Source organism: Syngnathus leptorhynchus, chromosome 11, assembly GCF_054491065.1.
Source record: "Syngnathus leptorhynchus isolate UIUO chromosome 11, UIUO_Slep, whole genome shotgun sequence".
NCBI lineage: Eukaryota > Metazoa > Chordata > Actinopteri > Syngnathiformes > Syngnathidae > Syngnathus > Syngnathus leptorhynchus.
Window position 1 is genome coordinate 5,568,279 of NC_141205.1, and position 21,358 is coordinate 5,589,636.

General features: G+C 41.8%; 2 protein-coding genes across 2 annotated transcripts in view; both read right to left on the reverse strand.

Annotated features, from left to right (window-relative positions):
• The window catches only part of prickle2b (prickle homolog 2b), a 44,090-nt gene extending 35,144 nt beyond the window's left edge, over positions 1–8,946 (reverse strand). Inside the window, exons 1-2 of the mRNA XM_085924913.1 lie at positions 8,821–8,946; positions 8,302–8,387 (exon numbers count right to left, since the gene is read on the reverse strand). Coding sequence (XP_085781039.1) covers positions 8,302–8,387; positions 8,821–8,862 — 128 coding nt within the window. The 5' untranslated portion in view covers positions 8,863–8,946. The remainder of the gene's footprint in view (positions 1–8,301; positions 8,388–8,820) is intronic.
• A 2,144-nt stretch (positions 8,947–11,090) lies between these two features.
• LOC147049031 (A disintegrin and metalloproteinase with thrombospondin motifs 9-like) lies at positions 11,091–21,029 on the reverse strand. Its single transcript, XM_085923847.1, has 13 exons — positions 20,997–21,029; positions 19,168–19,338; positions 17,084–17,179; positions 14,852–15,028; positions 13,601–13,771; positions 13,332–13,526; positions 13,094–13,223; positions 12,870–12,964; positions 12,454–12,548; positions 12,235–12,368; positions 11,468–11,526; positions 11,223–11,327; positions 11,091–11,102 (listed from the first exon to the last, which is right to left on the reverse strand). Exons 1-13 carry the CDS (start codon positions 21,027–21,029, stop codon positions 11,091–11,093), a joined length of 1,473 nt encoding a protein of 490 aa, XP_085779973.1.
• Positions 21,030–21,358: the final 329 nt, after the last annotated feature.

Here is a 21,358-nt window from a genome sequence, read left to right on the forward strand (position 1 = left end):
TAGAAGAAAGTGCATCTTCAAAAGTCTTCCACCAGAGCCTCACTGCCCTAAATTGTAAAGTAAAAACTTCCACCCAACTTGAATTGCTAATTTCTACCTGGCAGAGGTTGCCCTCATTCCAAAATCTTTATCCTTTTGCATTAAAAACTCATTAGCAGAAATTCTAAATACTTCAAAGTGTTGCCGCACGACAAAAAGTAATCGTTCCTTCAGGTGCTACGATGGGTCAACATTTTTATACCCGAAAGCTCAGCAGCCACCTGGAAAGCCGACAAATATTCTCACACGTCGACACTCGACATGCATTTCCCTCCCGCCTTCTCCATTCTTATGGAACTGGATAGAAACAGCCCTCCAGGGTTTACTCCTCTAAAAAGCTCTACCTCTGCATCTTCTCAAAGTCCAAAAGTGATGAAGTTTACTGTCCTCCCTTGTGTCTCTCAGTCAGGACTCATTTCCTCAATATCAAAGTCGAGCATCAAACTTCTCAGGTGGTTTCATCCGAGATGATGCTCTAATAAAGCGAACCCAGTGTGTGGCTTTGGCAAGGAGAGCGCAAACGTCTCAGCAGACGTTGACATGTTTCCCCACTTAAAACATTTTTCCTACTGTAACCAGGAAACCATAAAGCGCTCTGAGTTCCAAACAGGCCTGACAGCAGATGAATCCTTTGCGACTCATTACATCCAATCGTGCAGATAAATGCTAGTTGACGAAGACAGCCGAGCAGGACCTTGCGTTTAAAACAACACTCCATCAAGCGGAGCCAGAGAGCAGTTTTTATTGGAAGGCTTGACAAACAAAAAATGGAAGAAAGACTTGGCGAGTAGTTGGTGTGAGTTGAGCGAGAAACGAAACATAATGAATGTATCCCTGGCTGTGTGTGTGTGGGTGTGTGTGTGTGTGTGTGTGTGTGGGGGGGGGGGTACTTAAAGCATATGGAGAATACATCAGATAAGGCACAAATCACTGAGGAGTGTTGAGTTGGACTGGCCTTGGATGCTTTTCCTGCTTTGGGTGGAGTTCAAGTGGGAGGCAGTATCACATACATTTTGCATATAAAATCTATCTTCAACTTGTGAGGTGACTATATATTGATAAAGGCCACACTGAATTCCTCAACAGTCAATCTGCAAATACCAACTAATCACTCACAATAACGCATTTGAAGGCAAAATTAACTGTGTTCATCCAAACATTTTTTAAAGCTTAAAAACAAGCCAGTGAATGTATTTCACAACAAAATGAAGTTAAATGGGTCCGTCATGTGGCAGAACATTGATTGAGGACAGTTTAGAAACATGTTGGAGTGACTGAATAGCATCGTTAAAAGAAGGCAGCACCATCGATTAGTGGTTGGCACATCTGGCTCACAGTCCAAATGTCGGTTAGAATCTCAGCCCAGGTTTTCCCGTCTACATGTTGCACACGTGGGCGGTTTACCCCCCCCCCCCCCCCACCAACCCCCTGCATTCCCAAAACATGCATGTTAAGCCAGCTGCACACAGCACGATGTGAGCAAATGCCAGTGAAATATTGGGTTTCTTTGTTCCTTCCTTCGTGAAGATTTCATGATTTACTACAAAGTTTCAATAACACAACAAATGGTCACTGAGCAAGTGGACTCCCAAACTATCCAAACTGGCCTCTCGACTGAAATAAATCCCACATGTGCACCTCTGACATGAGTACGACCTTATTAACCCTAAACAAGCGCCATACTGGACCTTGCTAATGACCCCACCACCACCCCGCCTTCGCTTGTCTGGTCCACACGGGGTGACTATCATGATATGGACACACAAACAAACACTGCAAATGATTGGGTACGCACACACACACACAAACAAGCCATGGAGGCAGCCAGGGTGTGTGACAATTAGGAGGAGGTCAAACAACAGATGGCAGCCAGAGGATTAGTGGAGGAGTCAACTTTGAGTTAAGCACCCGGCCTTCACTCAATCACATGCTGATAATAATAATAATAAAAAAAGTTTGGCTTTATTTATAGTTCTGATTGAAATTCCTGAAATTTCAAATAAAATCCAGTATTCTCAATTCATGAACTGAAGGGTCTTAAGGTAAAACGCCGACGTACAGAAAACAACAATCCGCATTTATTTGTTTGTAGAGCATTAGCGCGTTGCTGCCACACGCCATTAAAATCTCAACTCCGGTGGGAAATTTACCAAAGCTAGCGATGACATGCAACTGTGACACGGAGCAGACAGTGAAAATAAACAAAGTCATCAGTATAAAAGCCAGAGTGATCAATGACTGCAAACGCTCACGGTCGGCCTCCGAGACAGATGAAATCAATCAAGCAACATTTGATAATGGCTTGAATTTAAAGCTACATTTTCTAAACGGAGCTGATTTGACAGAACGTTCCATTAAATCATATTGTGCAATCATGTCAAGCTCTGACAATACAAACAAGTGTTTGTGTGTGTGTGTGTGTGTGTGGGTGGGGGGGGGTCACTTTACTCTCTTGTGCTCACGCTTCAATAGCTTTACCAAATCCAGCAAAGAGCCTTCTGTGGATCCTTGCAAGCTGCCAGAAAGGTTTGAGAAGTCATAAGCAATATCATTCTGTCCTTTCTGGAAAACAATTTCCAGCTCAGCGATTTCAAGGGGATTAGATGTCGACATCATGAGGTTATTATAATAAGACAAACTTGGCCTCCTCTTCATCTTGAAGTTACTTTCTCTGCTCCAGCTTACAAGCAAACTTGCAATTGGCATCTGTGTGTCCCTGATTGTGTCTTGTAATGATTATTACAAAGGCCAGCCTTCAACTTAACAATCAGCATTTGAAAGAATACACCCAGTGACTCACGGAGATCAATATTTCCCGCAGGCTTGGTAATTAAAGGTCACAATGCAGAGAACAAAAAGGTCAAAGTGTCACGTTCAAGTAGACTCAAGACACACATGCGCTCGTGCGGGATATCAATTGACTCTTCACCGCAACTTGTATTGTCGTCTTTATTGAGCAACAGACTGAATATGAACTGAAGCACGCTTTACGTTTCAGGTGTCAAGCTGTTAAATATTTTAGCTTTTGAGTCTGCTGGGGCCATTTCTCTCTCTCTGTCACCAGGCGTGGGTAAAGCACGTGTAGAAACGCACACAAACACACAAACATACAAACATATGGTTTTGCGTGGGCACCTGCTTTTAATGAGCTAAACAATGAATCTTTTGCATCTAACACCTGTTGCTATGCTCTCACCTCCTGCACACACACACATGCACCACCTGTGTGAACCTCCTACACAAGCCACATCAACAATGCCCCCCCTATTTACATCACAAGCCATTCCGTCTCATTTGACAATCACAGACAAGAGAAGCAACGCCATTTCAGGGTCCAAGCGGCCCATCGCTTGCCTTACTGACAGCAGATGCGGATTAAGCGTGGTCTTAAAAGTTATTAGAGAAGATGAAAAAGACCTTGAAACACTTTTAGAAGACAACCAGATGGGGGGCTTCAAAATATGCAAGGTTTAAAACAGGCAGTGCGAGATCTTCGTTCCCACATGACAGGAGATAAGACTTTCCGTACGCCGCTCGGTTATCCACTCAGCCTTCCTCCTGTTTCATCAACGCGGCTGCAGGCAAACAATTTACATTTCACTCCGAGTGCCGGCGCAGCGCTCATTATATATCATTTAGTGTCTGCTCGGCTGGGACGTTAAAATGGAGCCATAATGAGGAAGAAGGGGTTTGGTTTGAGCAGATGAATAAATAAAGTCCTTGATAAATGAAAGGGCAGGCTGGGAATAATTTCAGCAGAACGCAATGAGAAACAAATTACACCCCGAGCCCTCTTGTAAATATTCCAGTCTTTGATCTTCACACCAAATAAGCGATTCTCTCTGTTGCCGGAATGATGAGTAAATGTGGTTATCCTGGGTATTAAAAAAAAAAAAAAAAAAAAAATCGACAAAGGGCATAGTAATTATGATAGAATATTGAGATGCACATTGGAGATTATTACAAATGTCTCTCGGTCATCACTGGCCAATTTTTTTTTTTCTTTAGCAAATCAATCATGATTCTGATCTATAAAAGGTTTCTTGCAGACTATATGAGAGCCAACACGTCAGCTGTCTTCCATTTCCAAAATCATCCCAGTTTTGATGGCGCCCGCTTCTAATCCAAATGCATGAGCAACTGTTCGAGATGACCTTGAAATAAAAATGCTGGAGATGTGCGACAAAGTGACTGGAATTAATGCAGGAGCTTTCAGAGGGCATTAGAGAGCTTTACGCAGCTGTCCGATACAATAAAGCTCAAGTGTGTGAGGGAAAATATGCTTAGCTGAGTAGACACTCATTTTTATAGCCAAAGCAGCTGAAACGCAATGCATATCGAAGTGTTTCTTTTAATAGACATTAAAAAAATGTATGGCAAACACATACTTAGGTTTCAGATTTTGGCATAGGTTTCCCCATCACATCCTTTTCTACAGTTTGGATTTAGTGGCAATTGAACTTTAGGCTTGAATATCTTAGACAACTTTGCCTCCTGCTGGTCACTTAAGGCAGAAACCTGAGCTTCATTTCTATTCTGCTACACAAGGTTAGTGTGACATTTTTGATGATACAACATTCTGAGTGAAGGATTATGTCATAATTATTTCAAATTATTTTCTGTACTATTTATTCTCTCAGGTGAGGTCACCATGCGTAAGGCAGATGACTTTGGAAAGTAACGTTGATAACTTAGCCCAACCTAACCTGAGCGGCAGATGTGTTGATGTATAGCAATGTAACGTTGCAATCTAGTAGTTTGATTATCAACAATTTGGAAAACAGCGGTGGACTTAATGGACTGCAATTACAAGCACACAGTGGTGCAGTAACAAAACACTTTGAGGGGTGTCCTGTTACAAATTGCTAGATAAGGTGACAAAGAGCAAGCTGACACCATTTTGTCCACATCTATTTATTCAATCAACTCACACACATGGACTAAGTTGTGTATGGAATATTTCCTTTACTTTAAAGCCCACACCTTAACATTACTTTTGATAATATGAATATCATTTGAATATGTGCTCTGTAATTGTGACGCACGGAGTTCATTAGAATTCAGAAGCTGACTGACTCACCCTATTGGGTCACAAAAGCTAAGCCTGACCTTGTTTCCATGGCAGCAATGCATCATGCTTTCAGAGTACAAATTCTCTGTCTTCCCCTTACTAAGGTGCACAATTCATTCCATCACTGACTTGGAGGCCCAAAAGGTCAAAGTATGAATTACGGCTTGACGTTGGTTTTATTTAAGAACATTAGGACTCCTACCAAACACACATTTTCTGACTCGAGCTCCTCTAAATGACAAAACACAGCGGTGTTTTTGCCCTGTTACAGAAAGAAACGATGACGCAAGAAAGCTCAGCGCCTCCTTGCCAACAGACACACAGCTTTAGCAGTAAATCTGCTAAGCATCTATTGTGTGGCGCCGACCACCAGCGGCTTCTTGGGTCTCCTCAGCCACTGCCCCACCTCCTCAAACTCACTCTCGTTTTTCTGCGCCCAAATAGCTAAAAGCTATTCATATGCTTTGGCGCTCTGACAGCTTTATTTGCCGGGGCCATCTTGTTAACACAATGAATAGCGGGCCCGGGCTGTGTTATGGAGATCGCACCGGGTTACCGAGGGGACAGACATCAGGAAGCCATTCAGCCTTGGGTTAAAGCTCAACCTCAAACCTCCTTGTGCTACTGCAGCGATCCTTTTTTCTCCAGTGTCACTCACTCACAAATCCACAATCTGAAGTAAACCTGCTTTTTCTATTCACATTTTTATCATGTGCTGCATGGGAAATGAAGGATGCAAACAACAATATCGCTCTGCTCAAAGTCTCCTTTGTAGTCTGACTCATGTCTGAACCGACTAAATTGTTGCCAAACAGGTCAAGTGAAACGTGCAGAAGAGCCGAATGCGGGTTTGTCGTATCACATAGCATATTTACCACAAGCCTCGTTGTAATAAACCTGGTAATGAGTCTCATTAGCTAAGGTAAGCATTAATAATGCAAAGACAATGTGTTGTTGGACAAAAAAAAACCTCTCCTGTTCCTAACCCCTAAGTGAGCTTACTAAATTTCAATGACTCACAAGCAGCCAGGTAGAAGAATTTTTGCTTCATACCGATGCTTGTTCTCTTGGCACTGATCTGAAACCATTTTTTAAATACCTTTTAAGGTATAGAGTTTAATTTAAAGGTTTGGAATGTGTAATATGTCAAAAAAAGTGACTTTGTTGGATACATTAGCAGTGTAGTCAATGTTTCGCTTCTATTGTTTTGGTTGTGACATCATGCCTCCATTTTCACAGACGACCATTTCTAGAGATTACAGAAAAACGGTAACAATGTATCGTTTTCACACAAATCAGCATTAGGACACGTTTTCAACAGTTTGTATTTTTAGGCACCAAAATGACACGATTGTTTTTGGTTCCTCAATTTTTGACACGTTGTTTATACGTCATTAATCACAGACACTGCATTATGAATTCATGCTTAGAAAGTTTGCAAAGTATTCTTAGCCTATCATAACATTATTCCCACCATGCAAGATCTGGCTACGTTCAACAGACACACTAAACTATAATAAAGGGAAACTCCCGCCGGGCAGAATGAGACCTTGCAGATGCCAGCCGCTTGATTCAGCAGGAACATTCTTTTGGCAACCGGGAAACAGTCGTTTCAGACTTCAGATTCTTCAGACAGAATTGTTGGGACAAAAAGTTCTATTCAAGCACAAAATAGGATCAGATTAAATCAGATTGTAAAAGACAATTACAGTCATTTATTGCCGGCCACTGTCTTAATCTTGTCAGAACACTCGCAATGTGTTCTGTTTTTGTGTCAACTTAATTTAGATTCCATGTGGTGAAGACTCTTTTGCTAACAAAATGCCTGTAACGCCCTCTTGTGGTAGCTCAGTACAAGCACAAAAATGCACATAGGTGAGTTTCTCAGTCAAATTCCACAGAAATGAAAGCAAATAGGGAAAAGCAATTCAAGCATGGGTGCTTGTGTACACCTCCACCATTCAATAGTTAGCAATGAACTGGGAGCAGTCTAATACTATTGCATTCCCATTTATCAGCAGACGAGACAGACTAACATCATGGACAACAGTCCGCCTGCTGTCTTTGCCTCTCATATATCTAACCTCTTCTAGGTCACATGAAGTGCACCACATTCCACGGCTCATAATTACGCCAGTACCTTGCAACAACGGGGAAAAAAATAGGAAAACATGTTTATATTAGCATGAAAGTGAGGTAGTAAATTCCTTGTGATGCTTTTTTTTTTTTTTGTCTTGGACAAAACCTTGTTGGAGTTGTAAAACAGCCAGGCAGCCTCCAAAAGTCTCTGTCCACAGACAACGTTGATCCCTGTTTGCTGGAGGGGAAAGAAGTTTATTTTATTGTGAGCCAGCAAAGGCAGACAATTAAAGGCAGCATTCCTGCGCCTGCTGTTGCTCCTACAACAGTTTATTTTACAGCAAAGGAGTAGGACTGACCGTCCCGTTCTACTGTGGATTTGACAAACTCACAGCTGCCATTTTCAAAAGTTTTGGGTTTGCTGTTATTTGTTAAGTGGCATGGCGACAACACAACAACACAATAAACAGCCTTGCCGTACACTTTCTCCTGGGGACATAATTGCCAGTTCCTTGTTGAACTATCACACCGAGTAGGAATTTCCAAGCAGTACATATTGTACTCTAGGGTTTAGCTGTTTACATAAAATGTAGTTTCAGATAACATTCGAAGAGCTTGCAACATCTTCCCACAACAAAAAGTGAGTATTCTCAGCGGGTTCAGGGAGTCAGCTGATATCGATCAACTAGTGTGATGCTTTGCGTTTTGCATTGCTCGAGCAGAACTGCACACATTAGTCACACTTTCACACACTAACCTGAACCACCTGTGCTTCCAGGCATGGTGATGTTCTTTTACAGTATCTCTAAGTAAATGCATGCTTTTCTAATGTTCCCTCCTGGAGCTATTAAGAAGAAAAACAATGGTTGTCTCTGAGTGGTGTAACCAGATAAATGTTTAAAGGCACCTGACTATTCGATGGGCCTGAATAAATACATGCTGTTGTTCTTGCAGAAAAGCAGACATCAGGGTGAATGTGCAGTCACTTGACTTATTATTTGAATATTGGACCGAAGGCAGCAATCATTCCTCATGCTGCCACCAAAAATTGGCATCACAAATTTCACCTATTTGCAAGATGAGTCCTAATAAAGTGAAGTCGTGCAGATTACCTCCATTTGTGCAGAGAGAAGCCAGGACACTGCTCTTTGGAAGCACAGGGAGAAGGTCTTCTCTGTGGCTCATCAGATGACTTCAGCTTGGAAAACAAACAAAATCATCATTTTTGGTTTTAAAACAAGTTTCAGTCTGACAGATACTGTAGGCAAAATAGCATTAAATTCAAACGATAAAAGAAAGCTGCAATTTATTAAATGTAAAATAGATTGTAAAAAAAAATAATCTCATGGGATTAATGTAGTTTAATTGTTTAATATTTCATTACTGGGAAAAAAATATGCACGTACTCCCAAGTTAATTTTAAATAGATGTATTTGTATTTGGTCTTAATTGTGCCATTGAGAACACATGTAACTCAATACCATTACCATAGCAACGGGACGCAAACGAATAAATTAAATCAAAATCAAATTAAACTAACGAGTTAAATGCGATTGACTGATTCATTAGCGAGATCTTTTAATCTTGAAACGCGCGTCGCAGTGTTGGAGGAAAACTAATTGTCAACATACCGGTCTGCAAGACGCTCTTTTCTTCAAGCTGCGACCTAACATGTCAAGCTGGTTGCAGGAGGACAGCAAAGCCGACAAAACTTGGACAGTCGGGGTTCTTGTTCACTTGCAACTTGTGACAAGGGGGGTGGGTGGGGGGGAAGAAAAGTTGCTGTCAAGTAAAAGCCTTCATTTGGAATGCTCCCGGTCACAACTCCACCCGGTCCGCACACGGCCAATCAAGGACCGGCAAAAAAAAAAAAAAAAAAAACTCTCTAAATAAAATTCATCACTAAAGTTGTGAAAAGTAGAATTCCCAAATAGCTTTTCTTATCACAAAGGCAATTGAACACCTTCAAATTTTTCAAACTTCTTGCAGAAGTGAAACTTACAGATTCAGAAATAATGGGATAGTACACAACTGCACCAAAAATTAAAAAAATAAATTTGCCATATATAATTGGACATTTCAAGATTTGCTATAATAATTTCCAGAAGAAATGTAAAATGTCACAGGAAGTTCAAACAGACAGAGATGAGATGGACTTCCATCCATCCATCCATCCATCCATCCATCCATCCATCCATCCATCCATCCATCCATCCATCCATCCATCCATCCATCCATCCATCCATCCATCCATCCATCCATCCATCCATCCATCCATCCATCCATCCATCCATCCATCCATCCATCCATCCATCCATCCATCCATCCATCCATCCCTCCCTCCCTCCCTCCCTCCCTCCATCCATCCATCCATCCATCCATCCATCCATCCATCCATCCATCCATCCATCCATCCATCCATCCATCCATCCACGAGAGCTGTGTCTCGCATCGTCTCACCAGTGCAGTCCAAAAAAGTCTGTCAGCGCCTATTCGAGTTCAAAGAGCAGCAATCCGCAAGGTATCCAACGTGACACTGTGTAGGGAACGTCTTGTACAGACTCCAGCAGCTCAGCTCTAATCCTTGTGAGAAGGTCCACCAAAACAAGACATAGCCATGCATAGTCACAAGGAAGTCAACTTACTGTATGTACAGCACATATTTTTATTTTATATCCGGGAAAACTGCATTGTGAGGACATCCAGTACATATTGAAATACAAAACACGAGTTTACAAATGATGCAAAAGTGTTAATGCCTATAAACAAATCTCTTGATACTGCATTGAAATTTATAGACACAAGTACATTCATAAGCCAAGTTAAAAATAAATATTGGTATTTCTAATAAAGCATATTTCACACTGTGATAAGTTTACAAATACCTGATTAAAATGTAGCAATTGCATAGAAACAAGATAAATTATTTCAAGATTACAATAATCCCTTCTTTTGATGTCACCTGAAGGCCTGTTGGCCTGAAGTATACGACTGAGAGGTATGGAAATATAAAAAGTGCACCCTGATAGGTTCATGAAGGGCAATATGCGACAGGTGATAACGTCAGAACATCAAATGAACAAGTTGGATACGCACAATAAAGTAGAATAAAGTACAGAAGGTAACAGTTAACAGCATTCATATGCGGCACAAACTACTTGTGAGGTCTCTCCATGGACGGAACTGTAGAGAACATCTGCAGGGTATCTACTGGAGTTTTATTGGCCGGAGGTGAAATCCTTCGCTCAAGCTTCACCAGTGAAGATAACCTGTGTGTTCTCTCAAGGACCGTTATTTTATTTCGTCACGCTACCTCACATGAAGGTTCGAAGGAATGTGCATATATGAATCACAGAACCATGCACCATCTCTAAATCAAATGTATAATTAACTAAGAAATAAAAGGCACAATCTGGCAAAGGGACACTGGGTCCTTCAACAAAATAAATCACAAAAAAAGTATTAAATGAGGAGTAGGTCTACAATAAATAAGACATATATTACAGACGCACATACTTTTACAGCAACGACACAAAATTAAATGATAGAAGGTAACCTCCCCGACAAAAATCACGTGATGGATGGATTTGCGTTATGAGGTGCACGTCGCACCGAAATGGAGGGATCTTCTGACAAGAGAAGCACCTGACTGACAAAAAGTCACAAGCAGCTTGCATGACAACATTTTTCCAGGAAATGCCGCACAAGAGCCGCCACGGGCTTTTAGTCATGGAAGAGAATTATAAATATTATTCGACATCTTGCATACGTGTTTCCCGACACTAGGCCACTGTAATGTGTAAAAGAGAAGATGATGCTGGAGTACATTTGCCACAGTAGCCTCCACATGTTCCTAACACTCTGCTGCCATCCTGTGAGCACACAAGGAACAACACCAGTTTTATGTATTGTACTGTTTGAATATAGAGCACGAATTGTTATGGTTGTAATTTCTGGACACTTCTTTCATTATCTGGTGTTTATTCTATCTTAAAAGAATCTGCCCCTTGATCCACGGCCTGTTATATGATACCTGAGATTTCCTTATATCAGCCACAGCATAATTGCCTTGAGAGGTCCACAAGGTGTCTGCAGCCACTTTAAAACCTGTTCCGGAAAGGTTGATGCTGAAGCGCCCCTGAAGGTACCAAAAACATCCATCCATGAGTAAATTATCATATTAAAACTGTAATGTTTAAGAATCATAGATAAGACATGCATTATTGTAGATAACCCGAGGCATAAACAGCTTATTTCAACAGTTTATGTTATTCTTACCTGTGGGCACTGGGAGGCGCTATAGCAGTCCCCTGCTGTGCCAAATGGAACCCGATTGCCTTCAGGAGTCAATGAAAATTGCCAATCTGTAGCTACAGTAAATGATTGAGAATGGAAAGAATATGATGTGACAGGCTATTTTCAGAAAAACAAACACATACTGAAGGTAAGGTTGAATTCACACATGTGCACTGGACCAGCAAAATCCTAATACCACAAGGATTAAGCAGAGGTTATTTCCTTTTTTTCTTCTTCTTTAATTCAATCTTTTACCAGGTAAGCCAATTGACAACACTTTCTCATTTACAATGGCGACCTGGAGGCAAGGTGTGTGAAGTGTCTTGCCCAAGGACACAACGACATGTGACAAAGCTGGGATCGAACCGGCAACCCTCCAGTTACTAAACGACCCACTCTACTGCCTGAGCCTCAGCCACCTCTAAACCTTTACTTAGGTCAGCACTTCTATTTTCAAAGTCTGCAATATGAGTAGAGCAGGATCTTGGCCACCCTAGTCTTGTAATTGTGCGTAATTGTTTAAATGAACATTGAGGACATCTTGAGTCCATTAACCCTTCGTGAACATGGCTGTAATTAAATGGCAGGGGATGCGCTTATTTGAGAGTAAGGCAGGATGCTTTAAAGTTTGGATCCCATATAGTGAGAGTGATGGTATACATCCCCATAATTATCTCAGGATGTTGTTTTGTTTGCGGCACCCTCATTAAGAGCTGCGAAGCTGCGCAAATTGTGCACGGGTGACTCACTGATGATGTTCATCTTGTTCAGGTCCAGACGGACCTTGGAGAAGGTGGTGAAGCCGGAAGCGGCGTAGTCCCTCCGACAGTCGCAGTCTTCTCTTCTGGACCCGTTGGATGGACACTGGGAAGGGTCATTGAGCCTAACACACAAACACACACACACTTGAGATGTGTTTTACATTTCCAGGCTCCTTTGTTTTGTGGCATGGTTAGCTTGCAGTTTACCTGAAGCCAAAGATCTCAGAAAAATTTTCCCCTTCTCCTGTTGTCAAGGTGATATATTCCCGTGGATTCTCTGTCTGCATTCCTGCACAGTAGACCTGAGGAGGAAAATGAAGAGTAGAAGTAGGCAAAGGAGGGCAGAATAGAATCAAAGAAAATGAATAAGATAAAAAAAATGAAAGGACCTTGAGAAGCCAAAATAAACACAATTCTTTAGTTTATAAACTGCAAAATGTATTTTGTGGTATTGGCTCCAACAGTGTTACCAAATATGGTGCAGCCAACAGTGAATTCTAATCAACTTTTATGTGATTATAGATGTGCTAATGTTCAAGTATGAAACAAATTCTGTGTATTTTCTATTATGAGAATTATTTCTTCATTTATTCATACATCTGAACAAACAAACAAAAAATTACCTTGAGAGTATTTCCTTGAATATTCAATAAATGGTCACCATCTGTTAAAACGCCTTTCATGTGCTGGATATCCTGGCAGCTCGTAGGCAAATGGCCTTGGGATGAAAAAAAAAAAAAGATGCAACTTGAGATAAGCTACTAAATAAGGTGAAATGTGTGAGTGGTTGGGTCAAAATTTAAGAGTTGGACATCTGCTTGTCAGTCTCTGATGAGAAAAAACTCACAGCTCAGGTTTCTGCAGACTTTCCTGGCTTGTGGCATGGCATCGAGAGAGCATTTTTTACTTCGCTGGCCATCTGCTTTCACACACTGCACCGCCCTCTCCATCACTCCATCTCCACAGCTTGCTGAGCACTACAAAGGAGGTGGAGAAGTGTGCAAGTGGGTGAAATGAGATCTTATCTTTATTTCTGTCCTTTTAAGATCTTTCATTTGGTCCATGGTAGTTTGGGGTTTACCCACCGGTCCCCAAGTTCCAACCCTCCACTCATGCAGAGGTGCACAAGGCTCCAGGTGACAAGGCTTGTACCTCTCAGGGGGTGTCCCAGGACAGTTGGAAAGAGACTGATGACTATACTCATAATTATCTTTCTCCATGTGTACCTCACTGCATGAGATCAGACGCTGGTGGTAGCCCTGGCCACAGCTCACTGAACACTGGGAAATAAAAATACATTTTTGTGCGTGAGTATGTAGACACTGGACATGATGCGGGCTTGTCTCTGGCTCACCTCAGTCCATTCTCCAGTGATCCAGACAAATTCACAGGCTTGTGCGTTGCAGCTTTCGATATCTGGAGGTCTGATTTGGTTCACACAGTACATTTCATGGACATCATGCTTGTGCTCGTCCACGCATTGTAAGTCTCGTCTTCTGTGGCCCGATCCACAAGATTTGCTGCACTGAAGTGGAGACAACAAGGGAGAAAGCGGGTAACAAGTAAAAAGAGGTCCATGTTTTCGATGTAGCATCTTAGCATATCCTGGAACTTTGACTTATGGAAATAATACACGAGTGGACATGACCAAGACCCGAGATCTTGCATGACCTCGCACAGACGAAAGAATTGACGTTGTTCTTCAGACATTATACAAGAGACCCGGGTAAGCTCCACTTGCGTCACATTTACAGCTGCAGCTGATTCCAGCTGGCCTTCATCACTTCCTACGCAGGACTCATGTCAAACAAGTGAAATACCTGGAAATGTTATTGAGCTGTGCAGCTGTTCTGAGGAATGCGAATGAGCTAACCCGTCACAACAATCACCCGATGGCTACGTCGGTGAAAGGGACGATAGATTAGTGGACTATAATATATTTCCTAAATATGTGATCATGACATGGTTTCAGCTTCAATTAAGGGGAGAGCTGCCCGAGAGTCTCATCCGCCCATTCATAAAAGAAAAAGAAGTTTGCGAGAATATTCATCGACGGGATATTATGTCATTAATTTCCATGACGAATTTTCTCGTCGCTGGGAAGTAAAGAGTTAAGATGCCAAATTTTTCTAAGGAAGGTAGGGTAGGACCAAGTGGGTCACTCGAAGATGGCACGAAAGGAAACCAGAGTCAAGTTAAAACACATCCACACACGCACATGTGCAAATTCCAGATAAATAAATCTTTATAAATCAAAACATGGCTGCACCATATTTTTAGCACTGGACTGGTTGAGGTTGTTCAGAGAGTTCTAAAGGGGGTCAATATTTGCCTTGCCCAGATTCCGGTCAACCCATAGTCCTGATTCGCCCAATTAGACACTTTGCAAAGCGTGCAAAAAAATGTTTGGCTGGAGAAACAAAAGTCCGATCATATGATTCCCATCAGTGAATAAAGCGAGGAGTATCCCTCCTCCTTTTCTCCGGCTCCTGCTACTCGAGCAGACAAGCAAACAGCTTTGACTCAGAACCTCATCAGAAATTTCTCTCCAAGCTCCAATAGCAGACACAAAGCAGAAATTCCATCCAGAAAACTATTTTCCTACCGCCTGCCAGTCTCCTTCTCTCCACTGGTAGCGTGAGGGACATTCAGCAACGTGGCAGCTTTGACTGGACGGCGGGCGGGAGCGCTCGGGGCAGTCGGACTCAAGCGGGCTCCTTCGGGTATCAGTGTGGCACATCACCTCCCGCCGCTGGATACCATCACCGCAGGATGCTGAGCACTGGACGAAGAACAGGTACCGCTTCATAACAATACAGACTTGACTGTGTGTAAGATTGATGAATGACAAAGATAGTCGTGTAAAATTCAGTTCTTTTGTTGTATTCTGTAATGATATAAAATTCAAATACTCTATTTTTTTTATTATTTTTTAATTCAACGTAAGTGTGGGACCGTTTTTATTGGTAACGAGCAGTTAAATAAAATATATAATTGCACTACTTGCACACACCATTTCTTTTGTGTATTTTTGCACGAGTCAGCAGGATTTGAACAGCGCACAATTCCAATGCAGTCAATCCATATTTTGCTGAGCAAACACTGATTATTTCTGTTGTCTACCATGCCTCTTAGGTAATGCACAAATGATGGCCATTGTTCACCATTCAGAATTCACTTTCAACATACAATCGATCATTTGTAGCAATTTTCATCTGAATAGCTTCGTATGAGGGTAGTGAAGCTGTTCAAATATAAGAATGGTTTTAGAAGTGTATTTTTTTTTTTTTTTAATATTTGGGATCCCAATTCCACATTGTGTAACTCTCAACAAAGAGGTAATGTATTTGACATTCATTGACATTCATTTTTTTCACGCATTTATTCAGCACAATGCAAAAGTTCATCAGTGCAGTTAAGTGGTAAACAAGTTGTCTCGCCCCATTCCATTCAAAGGGCAGGAAGGCGGTGGCCACCCCGAACTGGATGGCAGCCAATCGCAAGGCAAGCATTGATGAACAACCATTAACAACCACACCTACGGGGAATTTGGAGTATTCGGTCGGTCTACCTCACATGTTTTTGGAATGTGGGAGGAACTAAGATTAAACCCACGCAGGCACGAAACATATAAACTCCAGTGAAAACAGTTAATTACGTAAAACACAAAATAATACAAAGCAGCATAACAATAAAGTTGGTCAAAAACCATTGTTGTCGAGAACAAATTTTAGAACTGAACAAGATAGGGGGACGGACCAGAAACAGAAAACAGACGATCTAAGGCTCCATTGGGGAAACAAAGGGAGAGTCTGACCCAGGAGCCGACGAGCCGTTCCCATCAGGCATCCCATCAAAACGCAAACTACATGATCAAAAGTTTGCGAGACTTCAATAGCCTCCAAGTGACCCTGGACAACAACGGATGATTTTATGTAAACAACCGAGTAAGATTTCTTGGAAGTGTTTCAAAACTCACAATGAACTTGGCTTGAGCATTTTAATTGACTGAAAATTATGTCCACACCTCCACCACCACATTAAAGCTAAGTTAGGCAAGTTCCCATTTTCAAGGCGTGTACTTGATTAGACAATAAATTTTTGTTACCTTAAGATCCGCCCAAACATTTTCCGTTATATATATTCTCTTGTTCAGATCGGTGGCATACAGCAAGCTCACATCGTTCGACACTGATCAGAAAAAATCATGAGGGTCTTCGTTGTCCTCCTGCTGCTGGTCCTGTTGGCCGTACCTGCTTGTGTCATGGCTGCTGAAGGTATGCGCTATCAATTTGACAGAAATCTGACAAAATGTCTTATGCGGTACAGATTCTATGTACAGAACAATGCGTGAGATTTGCGTCATCACCAGGCCAGTTGCCTCGTTAGAGAGACCCTGGAAATGTATAAAATATTTGCATGATAGCAGAACGGGGCTTTTCTGGTGTGGGTTCTTGGGACTTTATGACGAGTCGAAATTGTGATATGTACCAATCTCAATTACAATTGACATAATTGTCTGAATTGATTCAAACGTCAGAGTCAATGAGAACGATTGGAGGTACGCAAGACACACAACTTGACATCAACACAAGTGACGATTTATACCATCATTGAAAGAAAGTGGCTGTAATCAAACGTCTTGAAAAGTCATTTGAGAAATGTTTCGGGTTACTTTCTTTGCAGTTGAAAAGATGAAGCTGCCCGAGAATGGATATCCACCGAGCCTCCAATCAGAGCAGCTCGCGAACTCAAACCTACAAGGCATCCGATCACAGAGTGTAATGGCCCCACCGGGCATCCGATCAAGGCGCCAGCTGGAAAGCATTTTGGCCACCGTTGGAAGAGCCACCAGACGCACCAGACGCACCAGACGCACCAGACGCACCAGACGCACCAGACGCACCTGACGCACCTGACGCACCTGACGCACCTGACGCGACAGAGCAATCTATAGATAGGAATCTATTTTTACGTCAGGAAGATCCTCAGGAAGAGTTTCAAATCTCACAATAAAATAAAAATAAAAATAAAAAACTTTTCCTTGGCAATTTAAAAGGTGTCTCAGGTGTCTTTATAATACGTCCGAGTCAATTAATCGACCTTAACCCAAAAGAGCATGCATTTTATCTCCCGAAGAGGCAACTGAAGGCAGAACCCCCCAGAAACAAACTAGAACGAAAAGAGGCTGCAGTAAAAGTCAAAGTCAAAGTCCGCTTTATTGTCAATTTCTTCACATGTTAAGGCACACAAAGAGATCGAAATTACGTTTCCCACCGTCCCACGGTGACTAGACACAGTACACAACACTCACATCAAATAGCACAAAGAGTAAAAACGAACAGACAAGAGAAACGAATAAGTAATAAGCAAATAACCCAAATAAATAATAAATAAATAAATAGACAAATAAGAGCAGCAAAATGGAGCAAGCGCGCTAATAGCAGACAGCCAGATCATAGCGCAAAAGAACAGGACGTCATATAGCAGAGGGTGGAGGGAAAAGTCTGGAAAAGTATTTCATATGAAGAATGCAACCGTCTGATGACGTCAGTGAGTTGTTTTCATAATGCCCATCTGGAAAGTTTTGCTCACGTGAACAAACAACAAGGTGCTCCGTTCTGAGTTGTTCAACACACTTAGATTTCAAAACCATGAACTTAAAGCAAGAATTTTCAACTGTTTCAAGTGGTAAACAGGTTGTCTTGCCCCATTCCATTCAAAGCGTCTCCCAACAATAGATGGTAACCAAAGATATTTTGCAGTGGCCCTGCACCAAGAAATTTTAAAATGTATTTTGCTTGTATGACTCATGTGACATTACTGTAGCAGGATGCTGGAGCCCGTCCCAGTTGACTTCAGGCAGTAGGCCACCCCGAACTGGACGCCAGCCATTCGCAAGGCATGCGTTGACGAACAACCATTCACAACCACACCTACGGGCAATTTGGAGTGTTCGATCGGTCTACCACGCATGTTTTTGGAATGTGGGAGGAAATTGGATTAAACCCACACAATCACGAAAGATAAACTCCACACGGGAAGGCCGGAATCAAACCCACAACCTCGGCATTGTAAGACAGACGTGCTAACCAGTGCCCCACTGTGCTGCCCAACATTGCAGCAAACACACAATAACTTTTGGACGAGTTTGTCTTTGAAGGACCTGGAAATGTACTGAATGATCTTAACAACCCCGCCTAGTATATGTAACTCAAATTTGGTGCCAACCGAAGAATTAACCATCTGACTGTTGAGGCAGCGTTGATATGTACAAATCTGTACAACCATGTCTTATCACCAATATCATTTCCTTCTGGTCTCATTCCTGCTCTGCAGCTGTTCTGCAAAGACGCACATCCTATCTGATGTATGAGTTACAGATGTGTTTGTGTGCTTTGATGCCTCTTGGCCAGTGGGGGGAATTCACCAAAGGTCTACACACGCAAGAGGTTGAAAAGTAAGCTAAACAGTTGGCTTGAATAGAAAGGCATTTATGTTCTTCGATTTTAAGGAAGTAATGCTTCGGTATGATGACGTGGGTATACGGTACGCTTTCTATTCAAAGTATAGACAATAAAGAGCAAAAAGTACAGGACAGAGATAAAGATGTGCACTATTTATTTATTTATTTATTTATTTAATTAATTAATTTTAATAAAATTTAATGTAAATGAGAAAGGCTGCTTTAGTTGGCAGCAAATGAAGTGGGCTGTGTTCACGCCCACAAAAGCGCAAACCTCCTTCTTTTTTTTTTTTAAATATGATGGTCTATGCGCCTAACCTATCACACCATTGCACAGTTTATAGTACACAATATGGTTGTCTTAGTTGATATACATTAAAATGACAAGGAGGCAAAAATAATAATAGTTACATGATAAAAATGGAGTGCTTTATAGGTGTGTGAAAGAAGCCTACCTCGTCCCAACTGCCAGTCTTCCACTTGGGACAGCGGCCACCTCTGCACCGCCTCTTGTTTCGGGGTTTGGGGCTCAAATGCTGGCAGTTCTCATCTTCAACAGAGCGACCTGAGCTGTTCAAACAGCGCACCTTGCGGGACTTGAAGCCTTTTCCACAAGAGGCCGAGCACTGCAAGAAATAAAAAAAATCGAGTTGAATAAAAAGATTTTCCATAATTTATCATTAATTCGAGATTATGAAAAACATAACCACAACACATACAATTGCACAGAATGAAACATAACCAATCATATTGTAAAGAGAATAATTCAACTGTCACCTCGCTGAATATAAAAATACAAACTAAATGAAAATCAAATAGGAGAATTTTAGAGAGAAATCTATAGAAGGACTTAAAATGTAACAAATGTGCAGGTGAAATTCAGTCTTTTCCCTATTTTATGAATTTGCATGATTTTTGCGCACCCAATAACAACATGCATCAGATAACCCCGGCGGAACTTTCTTTCACTTCCAGGTTCACAGAGTCACTGCAAGACTAACTTGATGTGACAGGCAGAGGACACACTCACACAGACCGTGCAGTTTTACTGAGGGCTGGGAATGGGGTGTGGAGAGGGGCTGGACTGAGCTCAGATAATCACAGGGGGCGTAGTACAGTATTTGGGGATGGATGGAAAGTGACAGGCTCAGAGTTGAATGGGTACGTGGCCCAGCGTGCAGTGCTGTCCCGTGCAGCAAGATAATGTACTGGACAGGAACGCCATGTGACCTTTCACCTCATTCAGACCTCATTCATCAATGAAAAGAATAATAAAACAAGGACTTTGTTTTTATATATATATATATATATATATATATATATATATATATATATATATATATATATATATATATATATATATATATATATATATATATATATATATGTGTTGAGTGATTTGAGTAATAATTAAGGTAAACTACGGGCCCAGTTTGTTTCACATAAAACTACAAATGTAAACAAGTGGCCACTCGTATTTATTAGTTTAATATGGCCAATATAAGCACAACAGATTAGGAATAGTTCAGATGGTGTGGCTCACACTGAGACGAGGCAGAATGTTTTTGCAATCTAGGTCATTCCTCGAGTTTCATCTGCTTTTCTTTTTTTTCTCACAAGGGCATTCTAGCTGTTGTTGCATGCTGAAGTGCCCTCAGAATACCCTGGGACTTGCAACCACTGGCTCAAATTGAAACATCGTGTGAAAACAGTAAATGAACACCCTTGTGCAGGATTTATTAGCTTCTCTGGGGTTCTGTAATTACAGTATATGGAGCAGCACACACAACCGTGCATGTGTACAGTATGAACTCACGACAGGCAAACGACAAATCAAACTTGATAATTTAAAAGAAGCCTTAGTTTATCTTTTTTGTAAGATTAGAAATAAAATCAAAGCCAATCGAAGGCCTGTGTCACATGCCCCCCCCCTCCAAATCCCGCCTCCAATTTCTCAGAAGTCTTTCTATGCTGATGAGGAGAACTGGGAAGGGGCCCCTGTCCAGATCAAACGTGACCCTTGACCCTGCCAATACACCATGGCATTGTCTTGCTGACGGCCCGCTCCATTCGAGTCACTGTCAGCGGCCCCCACGTTTGTACACCGTCATCAAGCTGCATTAGAGCAGAGTGGAGGGGGCCTGACAGCGAGGGGAAAAGGACACCGGCAGCCTCATAGCAGAGCGCACATCGCCAGGCATCCCAAAAAGGCATTAAAGTCAATAAGCACAGTAAATAAGCCGCGAGGTTTACTGAGGCATTGTCACGCAGGACAAAGATTTACCTTGATGGGAAGCGCTTTGAACACCCCCGCCATAGACGGTCAAAACATGATCGCACAGAGGGGTCAGCAGAGGCCCTGACTGCGTAAAATAACAGTGAGATTGCTCAGTGATTTGTGCAGATTCATTCAGGAAAAATATGCCATTCAGTCGACTGCTAGGGAGGAGCTATTTGAACAGCATTTCTTTTGAAAGTCTCTGTCCAAAGCTATACTTGAAATCTAACACACCTCTAATTGCATGTCGCGTGAGTTCTGACCACTCGCGTCGACGGGAATGTCATTGCAACAAGAACAACACAAAAAGAAGAATGCCCTCAAACGTGACCTCTACTTCACTTTAATTGTGAAATTTTATGGAAGTG

Bases quoted from the DNA above. Each gene is read 5' to 3' on its own strand.
- LOC147049031 (XM_085923847.1), bottom strand. From the start codon at position 21,029: ATGGCGGGGGTGTTCAAAGCGCTTCCCATCAAG. The intron at 12,965-13,093 runs GTGAGTTTTTTC...TTTCATCCCAAG, and splicing joins AGTCTGCAGAAACCTGAGCT to GCCATTTGCCTACGAGCTGC. The intron at 12,369-12,453 runs GTAAACTGCAAG...TTTGTGTGTTAG, and splicing joins TCTGAGATCTTTGGCTTCAG to GCTCAATGACCCTTCCCAGT.